Here is a 17,410-nt window from a genome sequence, read left to right as displayed (position 1 = left end):
ACGGAAAATGACGTCATATGGTGCAATCGATTCGTTTTGAGCCAAGGAATCAACCTTCTGGTTCAAAAGTTATTAACATAAACATAAGTGCAACTTTGGACAGCTGGTGGCGCTAGAGGGATTGAGTTAGAGACTCCAAATTTGCTATGGACATAGCTCAGACTGTCCTCTAACTGTGTGCCAAATCTCATAACTTTCCCGCAAGCGGTTCTATGGGCTGTCATAGACTTCAAGAGCGGAAGAAGAAGAAGAAAAAAAAAAAAAAAAAAAAGAACGCCAACAATAACAATAGGTGCCTCCGCACCTTCGGTGCTTGGCCCCTAATAAAAAAAAAAAAAAGAAATCTAACGGATACAATAGATGCCTCCGCACCTTCGGTGCTTGGCCCCTAATAATAATAATCCTAAAGAAAACAATAGGGCCTTCAGCCCGTTACAGTGCTTTGGCCCTAATAATAATAATCCTTAGAAGAACAAGAGGGCCCTGCGCGAATTTTCGCTTGGGCCCTAATAAGAATAATAATAAATATAGCTGCAAGCAGCAATTACGGGGCCAAGTACAAAAACGACACAAGAAGCCAGCCAACATGGCTGGCAGCATCAGACCAACAGCAGCAGTTAGCAATTAGAAAAAAAAGTTATTAGCATTTTTGTCAATTTTGTCAATTCATTGCTCCGGTATACGAAAACGGTTTAACGTATCGACTTGAAATCCATAACTTTTTGTCGGCATGGTCTGTAGATGATACAGTTCAATTTTGGTGAAAATCAGAGCAATGGTGTAGGAGGAGTTCGAAAAAGTAGGTTTTTAAAGTGAAACAATATGGCGGACAGGAAGTTCAGCCGACTATAGCAAATTTGATATCTATATTCTCAACATGACCCAAGGAATCAACTGAGACCACTTTCATTACAATTGGTGAATATAGACAAAAGTTATTAGCATTTTTGTAAATTTTGTTATAACTTTTGACCACAAGGTGGCGCTGGTCCGAAACTTCTCAGGCTCCTTCAGGGCATTGTCCTGATGACCCATACCAAATTTATGAATTTTGGTCAAACTCATCAGAAGTTATGAGCAAAATAATAATTTTTCATATCTCCACTCCAGTAGGTGGCGCTGCACCGAAACACTGTATAATGCCTCAGGTCATGCTTGTGGTGACATGTACCAAGTTTGGTCTAAATATGTCAAAGCATTGTAGAGATACAGCTTCAAGGGTAATTTTTGCATCACATCTCAAATTCTTTGCTCCGGTATACGAAAACGGTTTGACTTATCGACTTGAAATCCATAACTTTTTGTCGGCATGGTCTGAAGATGACACGGTTCAATTTTGGTGAAAATTGGAGCAACGGTCTAGGAGGAGTTCGAAAAAGTAGGTTTTTGAAGAAAAACAATATGTCGGATAGGAAGTTTAGCTGACTATAGCAAATTTGATATCTATGTTCTCAGCATGACCCAAGGAATCTACTGAGACCAGTTTCATTACAATTGGTGAATACAGTCAAAAGTTATTAGCATTTTTGTAAATTGTTATAACTTTTGACCACAAGGTGGCGCTGTGCCGAAACTTCTCAGGCTCCTTCAGGGCATTGTGCTGATGACCCATACCAAGTTTTGTAAAGATACATTAATGCGTTCGTAAAATACAGCATTTTAGCTCAAAAATCAAAATGGCCGACGGCCAAAATGTCCGAATTGGGAAAATTGGATATCATTCGACTCGGCTTGTTTCCCCGAATCCAACGAGACCAAATTTATGATTTTTGGACAAAACCATCAGAAGTTATAAGCAAAAATAAACATTTTTCATATCTCCGCACCAGTAGGTGGCGCTGTGCCGAAACACTGCATGGTGCCTCAGGTCATGCTTGTGATTACAGGTACCAAGTTTGGTCTGAATACGATAAAGCGTTGCGGAGATACAGCCTTACTTCTATTTTCACAAGCACTTCATACAATTCGTGTACGAAGTTTGTGTGTTTTTCGAAAACGGTTTGAGGAATCAACTTGAATTCCATAACTTTTTGTCAGCATGGTCTGAAGATGATCTGATTCAATTTTCATGAAAATCGGAGTAACGGCCTAGGAGGAGTTTGAAAAAGTAAGTTTTTCAGAAAATTCAAAATGGCGGAAAAATTTTCATGACGGAAAATGACGTCATATGGTGCGTTCGATTCGTCTTGAGCCAAGGAATAAGAGGAAAACAGAATTGTGTTTCTAGCCCTTACGGTTCAAAAGTTATTAACATAAACATAAGTGCAAATTTGGACAGCTGGTGGCGCTAGAGGGATTGAGTTAGAGACTCAAAATTTGCTATGGACAAAGGTCAGACTGTCCTCTGACTGTGTGCCAAATTTCACAACTTTCCCGCAAGCGGTTCTATGGGCTGCCATAGACTTCAAGAGCGGAAGAAGAAGAAGAAGAATAAATATAGCTGCAAGCAGCAATTACGGGGCCAAGCACAAAAACGGCACAAGAAGTCAGCCAACATGGCTGTGAGCATCAGACCAACTGCAACAGTGAGCAATTAAAGACCTATTAAGATAATTTTAGGCAAAAGAGCTGATAAATGATAAAAAAATGAGGATTTACTGTTTCATCACTTTCGACCAATAGGTGGCGCTGTGACCAAATTAATGTGGTATGGTCAGAGTGAGGTGACAATGACAATCGTAAAGTTTGGTGTCAATATGTCAAAGCATTGCAGAGATACAGCTTCAAGAGTCGTTTTTGCATCATGCCTCAGATTTGTTGCTCCGGTGTACGAAAACGGTTTGTCATATCGACTTGAAATCCATAACTTTTTGTCTGCATGGTCTGAAAATGATACGGTTCGATTTTGGTGAAAATCGGAGCAACGGTCCAGGAGGAGTTCGAAAAAGTATGTTTTTAAAGAAAAACAATATGGTGGACAGGAAGTTCAGCCAACTATAGCAAATTTGATATCTATGTTCTCGGCATGACCCAAGGAATCTACTGAGAACAGTTTCATTTCAATCGGTAAATATATACAAACGTTATTAACATTTTTGTAAATTTGATAACTTTTGACCACAAGGTGGCACTGGTCCGAAACTTCTCAGGCTCCTTCAGGGCATTGTTCTGATGACCCATACCGAGTTTCGTAACGATACTTGAATGCGTTCATAAAATACAGCACTTTAGCACAAAATTCAAAATGGACGACGGCCAAAATGTTTGAAATGGGAAACTTAGATATCATTTGACTCGGCATGACTCCCTGAATCCAACGAGACCAAAGTTATGATTTTTGGACAAACCCATCTGAAGTTATAAGCAAAAATAGCCATTTTTCTTATCTCCGCACCAGTAGGTGGCACTGCGATGAAACACTGCATGATAGCTCATGTCATGATTTTGATGAGATGTACCAAGTTTGGTCTAAATACGATAAAGCATTGCGGAGATACAGGTTCAAGAGTTTGTTTTGCATCATGCCTTAAATTCGTTGCTCCGGTATACGAAAACGGTTTGACGTATCGACTTGAAATCCATAACTTTTTGTCGGCATGGTCTGAAGATGACACGGTTCAATTTTGGTAAAAATCGAAGCAACGGTCTAGGAGGAGTTCGAAAAAGTAGGTTTTTAAAAAAAAAACAATATGGCGGACAGGAAGTTTAGCTGACTATGGCAAATTTGATATTTATGTTCTCAGCATGACCCAAGGAATCTACTGAGACCAGTTTCATTACAATTGGTGAATACAGTCAAAAGTTATTAGCATTTTTGTAAATTTTGTTATAACTTTTGACCACAAGGTGGCGCTGTGCCGAAACTTCTCAGGCTCTTTCAGGGCATTGTCCTGATGACCCATACCAAGTTTCATAATGATAGGCTAATGCGTTCGTAAAATACAGCATTTTAGCACAAAATTCAAAATGGCCAACGGCCTAAATGGCCGATATGGGAAAATTGGATATCATTCGACTCGACATGATGCCCTGAATCTAACGAGACCAAATTTATGATTTTTGGACAAACTCATCAGAAGTTATAAGCAAAAATAACCATTTTTCATATCTCCGCACCAGTAGGTGGCGCTGCGCCGAAACACTGCATGTTGCCTCAGGTCATGCTTGTGATGACATGTACCAAGTTTGGTCTGAATATGATGAAGTGTTGCAGAGATACAGCCTTACTTCTATTTTTGCAAGCGCTACGTACCATTCGTTCGTGTGTTTTTTGAAAACGCTTTGAGCAATCGACTGGAATTCCATAACTTTTTGTCAGCATGGTATGAAGATGATCTGGTTCAATTTTCGTGAAAATCGGAGTAACAGCCTAGGAGGAGTTCGAAAAAGTAGGTTTTTTAGAAAATTCAAAATGGCGGAAAAATTTTCATGACGGAAAATAGGGTGCAATCGATTCGTCTTGACCCAAGGAATCAGAGGGAAAAAGAATTTTGTTTCTAGCCCTTATGGTTCAAAAGTTATTAACATAAACATAAGTGCAACTTTGGACAGCTGGTGGCGCTAGAGGGATTGAGTTAGAGACTCCAAATTTGCTATGGGCATAGTGCAGACTGTCCTCTAACTGTGTGCCAAATTTCACAACTTTCCCGCAAGCGGATCTATGGGCTGCCATAGACTTCAAGAGCGGAAGAAGAAACGGAAGAAGAATAATAATAAGCGTACGGAACGCCAACAATAACAATAGGTGCCTAAGCACCTTCGGTGCTTGGCCCCTAAATATAGCTGCAAGCAGCAATTACGGGGCCAAGCACAAAAACGGCACAAGAAGCCAGCCAACATGGCCGTGAGCATCAGACCGACAGCAGCAGTGAGCAATTAGAAAAAAAAGTTATTAGCATTTTTGTCAAGTTTGCTATAACTTTTGAGCACGAGGTGGCGCTGGTCCGAAACTTCTCATGCTGCTTCAGGGCATTGTCCTGATGACCCATACCAAATTAATGAATTTTGGTCAAACCCATCAGAAGTTATAAGCAAAAATAGCCATTTTTCATATCTCCACTCCAGTAGGTGGCGCTGCGCCGAAACACTGTATGATGCCTCAGGTCATGCTTGTGATGACAGGTACCAAGTTTGGTCTGAATATGTCAAAGCATTGTAGAGATACAGCTTCAAGAGTAATTTTTGCATCATCTCTCAAATTCGTTGCTCTGGTATACGAAAACGGTTTGACTTATCGACTTGAAATCCATTACTTTTTGTCAGCATAGTCTGAAGATGATACGGTTCGATTTTGATGAAAATCGGAGCAACGGTCTAGGAGGAGTTCGAAAAAGTAGGTTTTTAAAGAAAAACAATATGGCGGACAGGAAGTTCAGCTGACTATGGAAAGTTTGATATCTATGTTCTCAGCATGACCCAAGGAATCTACTGAGACCAGTTTCATTACAATCGGTTAATATATTCAAAAGTTATTAGCATTTTTGTAAATTTTATACAATGTTATAGGTTATAATGTTATAACTTTTGACCACAAGGTGGCGCTGGTCCGAAACTTCTTAGGCTGCTTCAGGGCATTGTGCTGATGACCCATACAAAATTTCATAACGATACGCTATTGCGTTCATAAAATACAGCATTTTAGCACAAAATTCAAAATGGCCGACAGCCAAAATGTCCGATATGGGAAAATTGGATATCATTCGACTCTGCATGATGCCCCGAAACTAACGAGACCAAATTTAAATTTTTGAACAAACCCATCAGAAGTTATAAGCAAAAATTACCATTTTTCATATCTCCGCACCAGTAGGTGGCACTGCGCCGGAACACTGCATGATGCCTCTGGTCATGCTTGTGATGACATGTACCAAGTTTGGTCTGAATACGATAAAGCGTTGCGGAGATACAGCTTTATGTCCATTTTCGCAAGCACTATGCACAATTCGTTCGCTTATTTTATGAAAACGGTATGAGGAATTGACTTGAATTCCATAACTTTTTGTCAGCATGGTCTGAAGATGGTCTGATTCAATTTTAGTGAAAATCGGAGTAACGGCCTAGGAGGAGTTCGAAAAAGTACGTTTTTCAGAAAATTCAAAATGGCGGAAACATTTTCATGACGGAAAATGACGTCATATGGTACAGTCATATGGTATTTGTCTTGAGCCAAGGAATCAGGGGGGGGAAGAATTTTGTTTCTAGCCCTTACGGTTCAAAATTTATTAACATAAACATAAGTGCAACTTTGGACAGCTGGTGGCGCTAAAGGGATTGAGTTACAGACTCCAAATTTGCTATGGACAAAGGGCAGACTGTCCTCTAACTGTGTGCCAAATTTCATAACTTTCCCGCAAGCGGTTCTATGGGCTGCCATAGACTTCAAGAGTGAAAGAAGAAGAAGAAGAAGAAGAAGAAGAATACACCTTAACAAAGACATGAATTATATATTCCCCTACCCACCTAATAAATATATTGCAATATAAATGGCTATAACATAGTTTTCAATATAAATATTCCACAATTCCACAAACCATAGTAATTTACTAGAGTTTTTTCATGGTAAAAGTTTGTGATTTAGTGTGTTGATTTTGGGATTTAAAAGTCTTATCTTCATTCATGGCATTTCTCCTGTTTTCCTCATCAGTCTTGTTGGGAATGTTGAGGCTGTTTCATCCGATTTAAAACTAGTTTAATCAACGCGTGATTTGTAGTTTGTAAATGAGAGATGTGTGTAGAATTGAAACGCTTCTCACTAGATGTCACAACGCTGTTTAATAATGGTGGAATAATAATAAATAATTACCGGGAATAAACGCAGCTCCTATAAGCTTTCATTCCGTTATCCACTGGGCCATGCTGTGCAGTTCAAAGTAAACTTGTGAAACACATGAAAACAGCGCTACTTGTTCTGTATTTGTCGTTACTGACCGAGAAACAACTTCAGATGATTCACTGACAGAGTGGTCCGAACGAATCCAAGTCGTTTCAGATCGTTATGCAAGCGCGTTTGGCCAATTCATGGAAAAGAATCGAGACAAAAATTATTAATTCACAAATGACTGATATCGCTGGTTCAGTCGACAGAAATACTGAACATATAATATAATGTGCCACTGCGGCCACGATATCTAACCAAATTTAGCCGCACCGCCAGGAAAAGAGGAGGGGGGAGATTGGAGTGCCACGGGCCAGATGAATATGATTGGCGGGCTGGATTTGGCCTGCAGGCTGCCAGTTGACGAGCCCTGCTTTAATGTTATACTACTGACTCTCTTTAATGCATTAACTACCATTTTTGTCCTTTAGTGTGACAATGTCCTATGGTGCGACACACATAAAAGAACAGCAAAAAATGTGTCTTTATCTCAGTATCTTAAAAGAACAGTTGAGTATTGCAGTAGGGGAGATATAATCATCACTCATCTTAAAATGGTATAATTTTCAGCAGTTTTGAAAGGATGACAGCAAAGTTTGCCTCTTAATTATTGAAAATATGTCCAACAAGTCCAAGTTATAGGGAAAATAATATTATTCATAATTTAATAATAAATAAATAGCACTATATGAAAATAAGCATCTAAAAATAAAGATAAATCTCTTTCATGCTATTTTTATGTTAAGAGATTTTTTTCCCTTAATTTTTGAAAGAACTGATAAAGTTAGTCAACTCTCATATTCACACTACAAAAATATATGTATTTTTTCTTCAAAAATAGTGTTTTACAAAAAAAAAAGCATTTTTTACTGCCCATTTGTCAACTACCCAGACACATGCATTGTGGTGCTCACGTGTACAGCGTCAGCCAATATTGAGCAGGCATTCTGACATAGAACCCGGAAGTGCTGCAGTGTGTGTACAATGTCAACATTGTAGGAGAATGACCGGGAAGACAAGAAATTGTTGAATAAAGTCGTTATTTTGTTTTGTTTTTGCGCACAAAAAGTATTCTAAAGTATTCACAAAAAGTATTCAACCAGAACCAGGAACACTTCCTGTAACACCCTGTGTACCTGTTACATCATAAGAAGAACAGCATCTATGTTAATATTAGTCCATCTCATCCTTCTCCCAAGGTTACTGTAGTCAGCTGGATCCAGTCCATATCCAGATCAGATGGTGGACCCTGATCCTACACACGACCATAAACGTCCCTGAACGTCAGCAGAGACCAACTCTACTAGACAATCCTCTATGAAGGCCTCATCGACATGACAGCCAATGGCACAGATCCTCAACAAAGACCACAAGATCCAGACAGGTCCTCCGCACAGACCCTTTGGCCAGCATCGGCTCTATACCAGTGTGATGAATGCGATCTTCAATTAAAAGGAAATGAATGAATATTTGAAATACCAACCCCGATCTGAAGTCTGACTTGTGATGCAGCCTGAAACATAATCACACTATGTTCGTTTGTTGGCAAGAGAAGAACTGGCCCCCTGACTGAGAATGGTTTCTCCCAAGGTTTTTTCTCCGTTCAGTGACCTGATGGGGTTTGGGTTCCTTCTCTGGCTTACTTAGTTGGGGACACTTAATATTCAACAATATTAAAGATCTGACTGTACTGACACTGTTGTTTGAGAATTGAAAAGAGCTGGACGATGACATCACTGTTTACTGCAGAACTGCTTATAGATTAAATGAACTAATTTAATAATAGAAGATCTTCACAACAGAACTGAATCAACACTGAAATGACTTCAGCTGACCAACAGCTAAAATGTATAAATTTCCTGTTATCACTGTAAAGCTGCTTAGAAACAATCTCTATTGTATAAAGAGCTATATAAAAAAAGGAGACTTGACTCTATAATATGCTCAAAAATGATGCAATCTCTTACCATGTTGTTTAAATCCTCAGATGAGTCACTCTCACTTTTTAAAGAGGCCTGGTCTGAAATGTCTTCGTCACTATCATCAGATGGTGAGATCAAAGCTGTGAAAATACAGAATAGAGGATTTTTGGTTAGCATTTACATTTAACAAAATCTTTTTTTGTTTGCATGCAGGTGGATACTCAAACAACCTCTAGTAAACATTAAATACTCACAAGCATCATCACTCTTCTCCTTTTCCTCTTCAGTCAGGGTCTTCAAGATTGGGTTAACACCTGGCAGACGACAGCGTCGCTTCTTCCATCCCTTTTTCCTCCTGTGCAGGAAATAATAAAAATAAATATATATATATATATACACTGATTCACTGATTCTGCTGAATCTAATTGTCCTCAAGTAGTCACATAAGAACTAGAACAGGCATCCTCAAATAATGGACAAAATGACAACTGTAACACCATTTTACTGTTTCTAGTTTAAAGTGAGCCACACATCAAAACAATGGAATGGTTCACACCACAAGCACTCAGGATCGTTTATGGTAATGATCTTTCAGGGCTATATCCTCTGATATATTTATCTAGAGCCAAACACGCTTCATTCAACCCCTTTCCGTTCTGTGTGTGTTGATTCTTTCTCCCACTAAAGATGTTAAAGTGCCACATTAACAGTATTGTAATAGTAGCTTGATCTCTTGCAGTATTGTAAAAGTAGTCTTGAGGCGTTTCTCAATGTCAAAGAAGGATCCTCGGAAGCCAGAATTTTTTCGAGGATGCTACATCATCGACATTCGTCAAAGGACTGTTCCAATGTCGAGGATCCTCGGAATTTCAAACAAGGACTGAGTCCTTCGTTCGAAAAATATCCCATACACAGGAAAGGATGCATATGTGTAGCCTTCGCGCTCTCAAATCACCCACAATCCTATGCGTGCAGCTTTGCAATCTTGTTCAAAAATATGTTGGACGTTAGTGGGCAATATGCTTTCAAATGTAAGTATATTTACGTTACCAAACATTTGTTATAACTGTAGTAAATATGTCAGATAAATAAAGTTTAATGTTTAAATGTCAGTACAAATTACTACCGTATTGATATTATAAATTATACAAATACAAATTACGTTACTGATGGCTAACTGAACCGGACCGTCATTTAACAATTGTTAGCTTGGTTGCCGTCACCGGCATTTCTTTTATAAATAACTAGTTAAGTTGTCCAAAGTAATTTAACGTTAATATTATACCATTATACCATTCACAGCGTTATTCATAGCTTTCTCGTCTATTTTAACAGGGACCAAGGAACGAACAGAGGCTATCATAGGTCTCCGTGTAGAAAACAAGCAGCTGTTTACCGGGGGGTAATGACGCAATGACGTGCACTTGCTAGTCTGTTCCATTTATGTGTTCTCCAAATGCTAAAGAGGAGCCTCTCCTAGCCTCTAAAGAAATTGACTTGGAAGGACCAGTCCTGCCAAGGAAGTATCCTTGACATTGAGAAACGCCTTTGGTCTCTGCTGACATTCAGGGACGTTTATGGTCGTGTGTAGGAACAGGGTCCACTATCTGATCTGGATATAGACCGGATCCAGCCTTTGGCTTGCTTAGTTGGGGACACTTGACATTTGCTATTCAACAGTGTTTTGATCTGCCTGCATTGACACCATTGTATGCGAACTGAACTTAGCAGAATGATGACATAACTCTTTACTCCAGTGCTGATATAGATACATTAACTAAATTAATAACTATTGATTCTTACATCGGAATGAATCAATACTGAATTTACTTAAGATGGATACTGACACCATTTTCTTTAAGAGCTGCTGTGCAGCCAAAATTATATAACAGTTATCACTGTAAAGCTACTTTGACACAATCTGCATTGTAAAAAGTGTTGTATAAATAAAGGTGGCTTTGATAGTAGCAAAAACACAGTGAGTAGTAAAATAGATATATACTTTCGCTAAAATGCTATAGAAAATGAGAAAGCACAAAATTATTTTTATCTGTCATATACTTAGGACTCAGACTAAATAAACAGTTTTTTGACCAGACATTTTTTTCCATAATTTTATTCCACAGACAAATCCAAATTAAATTTCCAGATTTTTCTGTGCATGTTTTTTTTTTACTCTTATAGATGGCGTTCCCATTGCCATGTATTATACGACTGACAGACCGTAAAGGTTGGAGTTAAAAATCATAATTTGTGTTCTACTGAAGAAACAAAGTCACCTACATCTTGGATGCCCTGGGGTAAGCAGATAAACATCAAATTTTCATTTTTGGGTGAAAAATCCCTTTAAGAGGAAAACCCTGAATCCCTTTTGTCACATGGCTTTCTGCCTTACATATGTATCTAAATGTAAAAATAAAAGCCTGATACTTTTATTTATTCATACTGAAACTGCCAAATGCCACTTAATTTTGTGGGGAAAAGGGCATTTTTGTTCTAGAAAGTATTTGATTGGACAAAGTTTGTCAGCTTCAGTTGTCACATCATGACTTTGCATGGGTCTGTAGCACAGAAAGAGAGAATGTATCTTTCAAATCTGGTTATCATCTGAATGAATTCCCTTTTCAGAGTAATTCGATTAAACTGCTCAAGACATTACTTTTGCGATGTCTTTATGTACTTTTAGAGCTTGAAATTTTTGGATGGGTGGACTTTCAATTGAAGGACAAAAATTATGAGGAAAATATAAAAATGTCTGTGCTTCAAGGTGATCAAAAGTCTCATGTGTTTAGAGAAGGGTGTGAATAAGGGTGAGTCAAGAGTCAAATAAGGGTGACAATTTTCATTTTTGTATTAACTAACCCTTTAAAGCTAGCAGATATTATAGATACATCTATAAAAATAAAAATAATAATAACAACAAAAGATCTTCATTGTATCATCAATGGTAGTTTCATTATCATTCCATTATCATTCATAAGGTCAATCAACTGTATTTGAAATACCATTAGCAGACAAAACATTTTACACAACTGAACAATGCGAACAAGCAGCGGCTTATTGAAACTCACATGCGAGCCAAAGCTTTGCGTGCCAGTTTACGTTGTAATATGCGATTATTTTCAGAATCTCTGAGCACATGATCTTCTGCAGCCCAGCGATCCCAACTGCAAAACAGCAAAACAACAAATGCCGCAGTGACACCGATTAAGGCAGTGAGCGTTGCTAACTTTAGTAATTTCATTCGTTTACTTTGTAACGCTAAAATGTCAAATAATTAAACAATAATGTTAAAAGCCAAAAATGCGTCCTCTTCTTACCTTCTGTTCCAACCACTGAAATGAATCAGATAATTTGGGACCCTTCTTCCCTTGTCATCTTTTACTGTTGCTATGTCAACAACCTAAAATGCAAAACGCAAATAAACACAAATTTAGGACTCCCGCGACAAAATGTGTGGAATCTAAAATAGATAAATAACATGCATGCATGTATACATACATACATACATACATACATGCATACATACATACATATTTATATATTATATATTATATATTTTATATATATATATATATATACATACATATATATATTATATATATATATATATATATATATATATATATATATATATATATATACACACACACTGTATTTACTGGCTAGTAAAGACTCATCCTCTGCCCTTCCCCCAGTTTGCCATCGCAGCAGCTTGTGCGGCGCATAATGCTGACGTCACATCTGTTGCTAAGTTGACTGAGTTTAATCGTGTGCACGCAATTTTATTTCAGTTGATATTAGGGGTTACTGGTGTAACGCGGATACTTTAAATTTAGTGATGTAATTCATGTTATTGAAATGTTTTGCTTGATCTGGCATGATGAAGAGGCCTCGGATAGGGCGGATGGAGCGCTAGCTACTTCAGCGAGCTAACGTGCTATAACTTTTCCTGTTTCTTAACCACGCAACACCTTGGACTTTTAATAATATAAATCCGTTTAACGCACACTAAGAACGAATATATTACATGTTATTAAAACTGATTATGTTGGTGATCCTTAGAGACTGTAATAGCAATTCACTCCAGTTTCACGACTATGCCGAAAAATGTATTTGAGGAAATGTGAGGGGGGGGGGGAACAATAAATATCCATATGCGTTAAGGCAATATGTACGTTACTGTGTTTAACACACCAAAACAAGCTGTTAAAAGACAAATGTGTAGCAACATGATCTTACTGTATATTTACCTTTGCATCGTAGAGCACCTTGGCCTTGGATGGGTCAGGTTCAAAACAGAGAACTTTTTCTCCTTTATGGAATTTAAATTTCATTCCCCAAGAGTTCATTTGTTCATCGTGGCGAACAAGAGAAGAGGACTCTGAAGCCCCGCTCCTTAACCCGTTGCATACCTTGTTGAGGAAGATAGAGAGAGCTGTGCGCAAAAAAAAAAAAAAAAAAAATGACGTTTATTTATGTTCTCAACTGGGAAGTCCCTACTTAGAGTTCGGAAATTTGTAATTATGACCAGATGTGCGTTAAATGGGGATTTTTGGCATAATAAAATAGATTCGTTGGACAATTTCATGTTTTTCTCTGTCTTTTGATTCCACACAAAGATTTGAAGAATTTAGCATTGCAATGTCATGTCAAGAAAAGTAAAACAAATTCATATATGCATTATCTGCTGCATTCAAGTGCACAATAAAGTTTCATAGGTCTGTAAATCTCCTATCTCCAAGTTGGGGGTCCGTTATTACGAAAGTCAGAAACATTACATAGCAGTAGCCTGAAAATATTATTGTGAACAACTATCTAAATTCAAAATGATGAAAAACTGTTTTATTGCTTATTGTCTAACAGCTTGTGCAAGTAAATGGTGAAAGTTGAGAGATTCATTCATTACACCATTCACTTGCTTGCAGCTCAATAATCCTAACATATAAATTATATGTTATTGTCTATGTTTAAGATTAGTGTTTCAGAAATCATAATTACGGTATTCCCTATTGCTATGTGGGCCTTTCAAGTGGAGTATATGCAGTGTGTATAATAAAAAGTCTATGCACCACTGTAAAAGAAAAAAAATTACAGCTTTTAGGTTTGAATCCAAGTAAAATCATGTAAGACCTTTTACCAACTTTTTAATGTAAACCAACATTCATGTAACAAACAAATAGAAACATAATAGTCTAATTGCGTGAAACACCTTTTGCTTTTAATACAGCAGCCAGTGACAACTTATATTTTTCTTTTCACTTTTCCTTGCAAAAGACCTCCAGACTGATATTGCAGGGGGATCTCCTGTGTACACGATTCATTCTATATTGACTACTGCCCCAGTCCTGGGTGAATAGAAGCAGCCTTATGATGCTTGCATCACCATGCTTCATTATGGGTATGGTGTTGTTTGGGTGATAAACAGGTCTTGTTTTTGTGCCAAACAACCTTTTAAAATTATGGCTCAAAAGTTTGGTTTGGTTTTATCAAACCATAAAACACTTTGCCAATTGTTTGTTTGTTTATTTTAGATACCAGTGAAATTTCACAATTATTGATTCCAATTTCAATACCACAGCAAAAACTACTATAAAGTTCAAACATTATTGAAGACAAGTGAATAGTCAGTATTAGAACAAATAAACAAATTTCAAGCAATAGGACAAACAAATACAATACAACAAAGATCAAACAAATGAAATAAAACAATGCTTAAAGTTTTACAGGTAGGTCAAACAGTAGTATTTAGGTACAGAAATTAAAATAAAATATGGATTATAAAGATTTTAGCATTAGGAGACTGGCATAGAGGAGGACCTCAGCTATGGAATAAGAATAATGGAGCTGTGACTGTTTCAAATGAATGTGAACCTTCAACAAGGCGAACTGACCTAGAAGAAGTTAGGGTGCAATGGGAGATGGGGGACACTTGTGTGTGTAGTCAGAATGGTAAACACAAAATGGGAAATTCAGTCTGCAAAATGACGATTGACATCACACGAACCAAAAATGGACTGAAATGTTCAATCAGAGAGATGAATGTCTCTGGGTACTGCCCATTCAGTGAACTGTTTACATCAGAAAAGACACCTCTATACTGGGTGTGCGGTGATAAAGGAGTTACTACTTTTCCCAAGGACTTTGCCTGGATTGGATGCTGCTATCCTGATAGTAGCACCAGGAATTCATTTTGTTGAATTACCAAGTTCACACCCTTTGTTCAGACAGAAGAGAGAAATGCCTACATACAGAGGATACATCCTTGCAGATCCATTGACATCACAAGCGACGAGTGCAGGTTGGGGAATTTTCCCCTTTGGGGGAGTGGTTGCTGCCTTGCAAAAGATAAATGAACTGGCTTTGATGTTAGAACAAATGAAGAATGACACTGCTGATTCTATCACTCTGTTAAATGATGAAATGAGAGCAATAAGAAGTGCTGTAATTCAGAAAAGAATGACCTTAGACCTTTTAACAGCTAAGGCCGGAGGACTATGCAAAATGTTGGATTTGTCATGCTGTTTTTCCATTCCAGATTACTACAACTATATTCTTGACTTGATAAATCACATGAAAATCATAATTGTTGATCCACCTGAAGCATATGACTGGGGTAAAGGGATGAGACAATGGTTCTCTAACTGGGTGACATACTTTAATTTGTTGTTTCCTGTTCTACAAATGATTTTACTACTTTTATGTTTGGCTTCATGCATATTACAATCCTTACAGGGAATGATTAAGACAAGATCACAGTATTAGATTATGATTATGTGTTTAGATTTTGCTTGCTATTATTTGAAAAACAGATTGATCAATTTTCTTTAAAGGGAAGCACCAAATCATACGTGATTTAAAGTGGCCATATTGTTAAATATTTTCTTATTTCTTGGGCTTCACTTTCTGACTTTCTCTGTGTCTTGGGATTTTTCCATTGTGCAGCTTATGTACCCACCTAGACAAAACAAGAAATAGCAGTCCTTGGACACACTGACACTCTCACACACAACCAGAAGTTGAAGACACACACACATTTACGCACATACATTTTCTTATTTGTTATTATTTTTCTTGAAATGCCATACATGGTAAGGTTTGATTCTTAAGTCGTATGATTGGATGCTCAAGCCATCCTGGAGATTGTTGTTTAACCTATGTCTATAAATATGACCCTTCTTCCTGAATAAATCTGAGAATGCTTTGTACCACACTTGATCTTAGTCTGCTTGGTCATTCTCCCGAGGCCTCGTGCTGCTGCTGCCACACATCACAGGGGTTTAGGCGCCTGTTTCTTAACTGATGACTGGAATTACAAATATTCTACCTATTATTGAGATTTTGATCTAACAGATACTGATTGTGGCGGGAAACTAGAACAAAGGAACATGTGACAGATGACAACAAACTGAAAGTCCATGTGACTGTGACAATAATGTACTTAAAAAAATGTGGATGATAAAGCTATGGTACTGGTAACTCCATCTTTGTTCATAGTGAAGTTTGTGAGCTAGATCTAAAGTAGTATTTTCAAAATTACAAATGTATGATATCACAAAGGCTGTCATTACCAAGGATTGCATGATGTTAATACTGTATTGTTGGTCATCAATTCAAAATAATGGTGAAATCTAAAGTGAATTCAAAGAGCAGCTTATGACTAACAGGAAAAAAGGCTTAAGACAAAAGATTAAATTAACAGATGAATGACAAATTAGCTTTGAGAAATTGAAATCGGTTCTTTAACCTTTAACACTGCGATATGTCCCAGACTTAGCAGATCATTTGAATTATTAGATAACTGGAACATTTGTGGTTTATGACTATGGTGTTTAACACAACTACATGGTAACTAATACTGATCAGCTGTATTATTGGAAACATTTAGACACTGTCAAATGGGGAATGCCACATGGCCTATGTTCAGTAGATCATGTCATTAGAATTTTGCTACTAATTTAGTATTAGTGGTATTCGAACCTTGATATTTAGGATGGTAAAATTGCATATAAAATTAAAGAAATATTGATGAGTCAATTAGGAGGCAAACTCTAAAACACCTCAACTTTATTGATGAAAACACTTTCAACTTAGATTGATGGACAAATGAGATATAAGATGACCCATGATTAGATCAGCAACTCATAGATGCGCATGGTTTTTAACCATTGCGCAAGGGGGGCAGTGGCAGATGATTTGAAGTGACAAAGTTACTGACAGATGATTTGATGGTTTTTTTAAAAAAAAGATTGATATTTTTTATTTTTTAGCCAAATGCAACATTTGTGTCCAAAAACAATGTCAGAAAAGGTGTGTACATGGATCTGAATGGTCAACCAAGGGGAATACCAAATTAACTTATGGATGGAGATGAAGTAAAATCAGAATTTGAGTATGTTTGTGTGTATAATTTATGAAAAAATATGAATTACATTTATTGTGATTAACAGAAGCTCATTAACCATGCTGAAGATGCATTAAGAGCCTTGGGAGAACAGTTGGAGACCCATAAACAAAAGGACATGGCAAATCAGACTAATATTAAATTGGTTATTCGCAGAAGAAAGGAGGTGTTTGTGAAGTATATGAAGCTAACTGTTGTACTTACATTCCAAATTTTACAGCTCCTGGTGGATCATTCAACGAGGCAATTAAGAAACTGAGTAGCTAATAA

The 17,410-nt window shown here is 37.4% G+C and overlaps 1 protein-coding gene and 1 long non-coding RNA gene across 8 annotated transcripts in view; one reads left to right on the top strand and one right to left on the bottom strand.

The window, feature by feature from the left end:
* The window catches only part of LOC137032197 (uncharacterized), a 28,714-nt gene extending 20,478 nt beyond the window's left edge, over positions 1-8,236 (top strand). The window contains exon 3 of the long non-coding RNA XR_010896666.1: positions 8,014-8,236. This is a non-coding gene — a long non-coding RNA (uncharacterized lncRNA). The remainder of the gene's footprint in view (positions 1-8,013) is intronic.
* The window catches only part of LOC137032195 (MSL complex subunit 3-like), a 435,464-nt gene extending 422,295 nt beyond the window's left edge, over positions 1-13,169 (bottom strand). For 6 of the 7 annotated variants that reach the window (XR_010896663.1, XM_067403838.1, XM_067403837.1 and 3 more), the window contains exons 1-5: positions 12,990-13,169; positions 12,057-12,139; positions 11,808-11,903; positions 8,991-9,091; positions 8,782-8,876 (exon numbers count right to left, since the gene is read on the bottom strand). Coding sequence is in view for 6 of the 7 variants with exons in the window: in XM_067403838.1 (XP_067259939.1) it covers positions 8,782-8,876; positions 8,991-9,091; positions 11,808-11,903; positions 12,057-12,139; positions 12,990-13,088 (474 nt within the window). In the remaining variant the exon portion in view is untranslated. The remainder of the gene's footprint in view (positions 1-8,781; positions 8,877-8,990; positions 9,092-11,807; positions 11,904-12,056; positions 12,140-12,989) is intronic. The other variant, XM_067403839.1, reaches the window with a different exon arrangement.
* Positions 13,170-17,410: the final 4,241 nt, after the last annotated feature.

Source organism: Chanodichthys erythropterus, chromosome 12, assembly GCF_024489055.1.
Source record: "Chanodichthys erythropterus isolate Z2021 chromosome 12, ASM2448905v1, whole genome shotgun sequence".
NCBI lineage: Eukaryota > Metazoa > Chordata > Actinopteri > Cypriniformes > Xenocyprididae > Chanodichthys > Chanodichthys erythropterus.
Note: the sequence above shows the minus strand (reverse complement) of the source record. Positions and strands in the feature narration are given on the sequence as shown.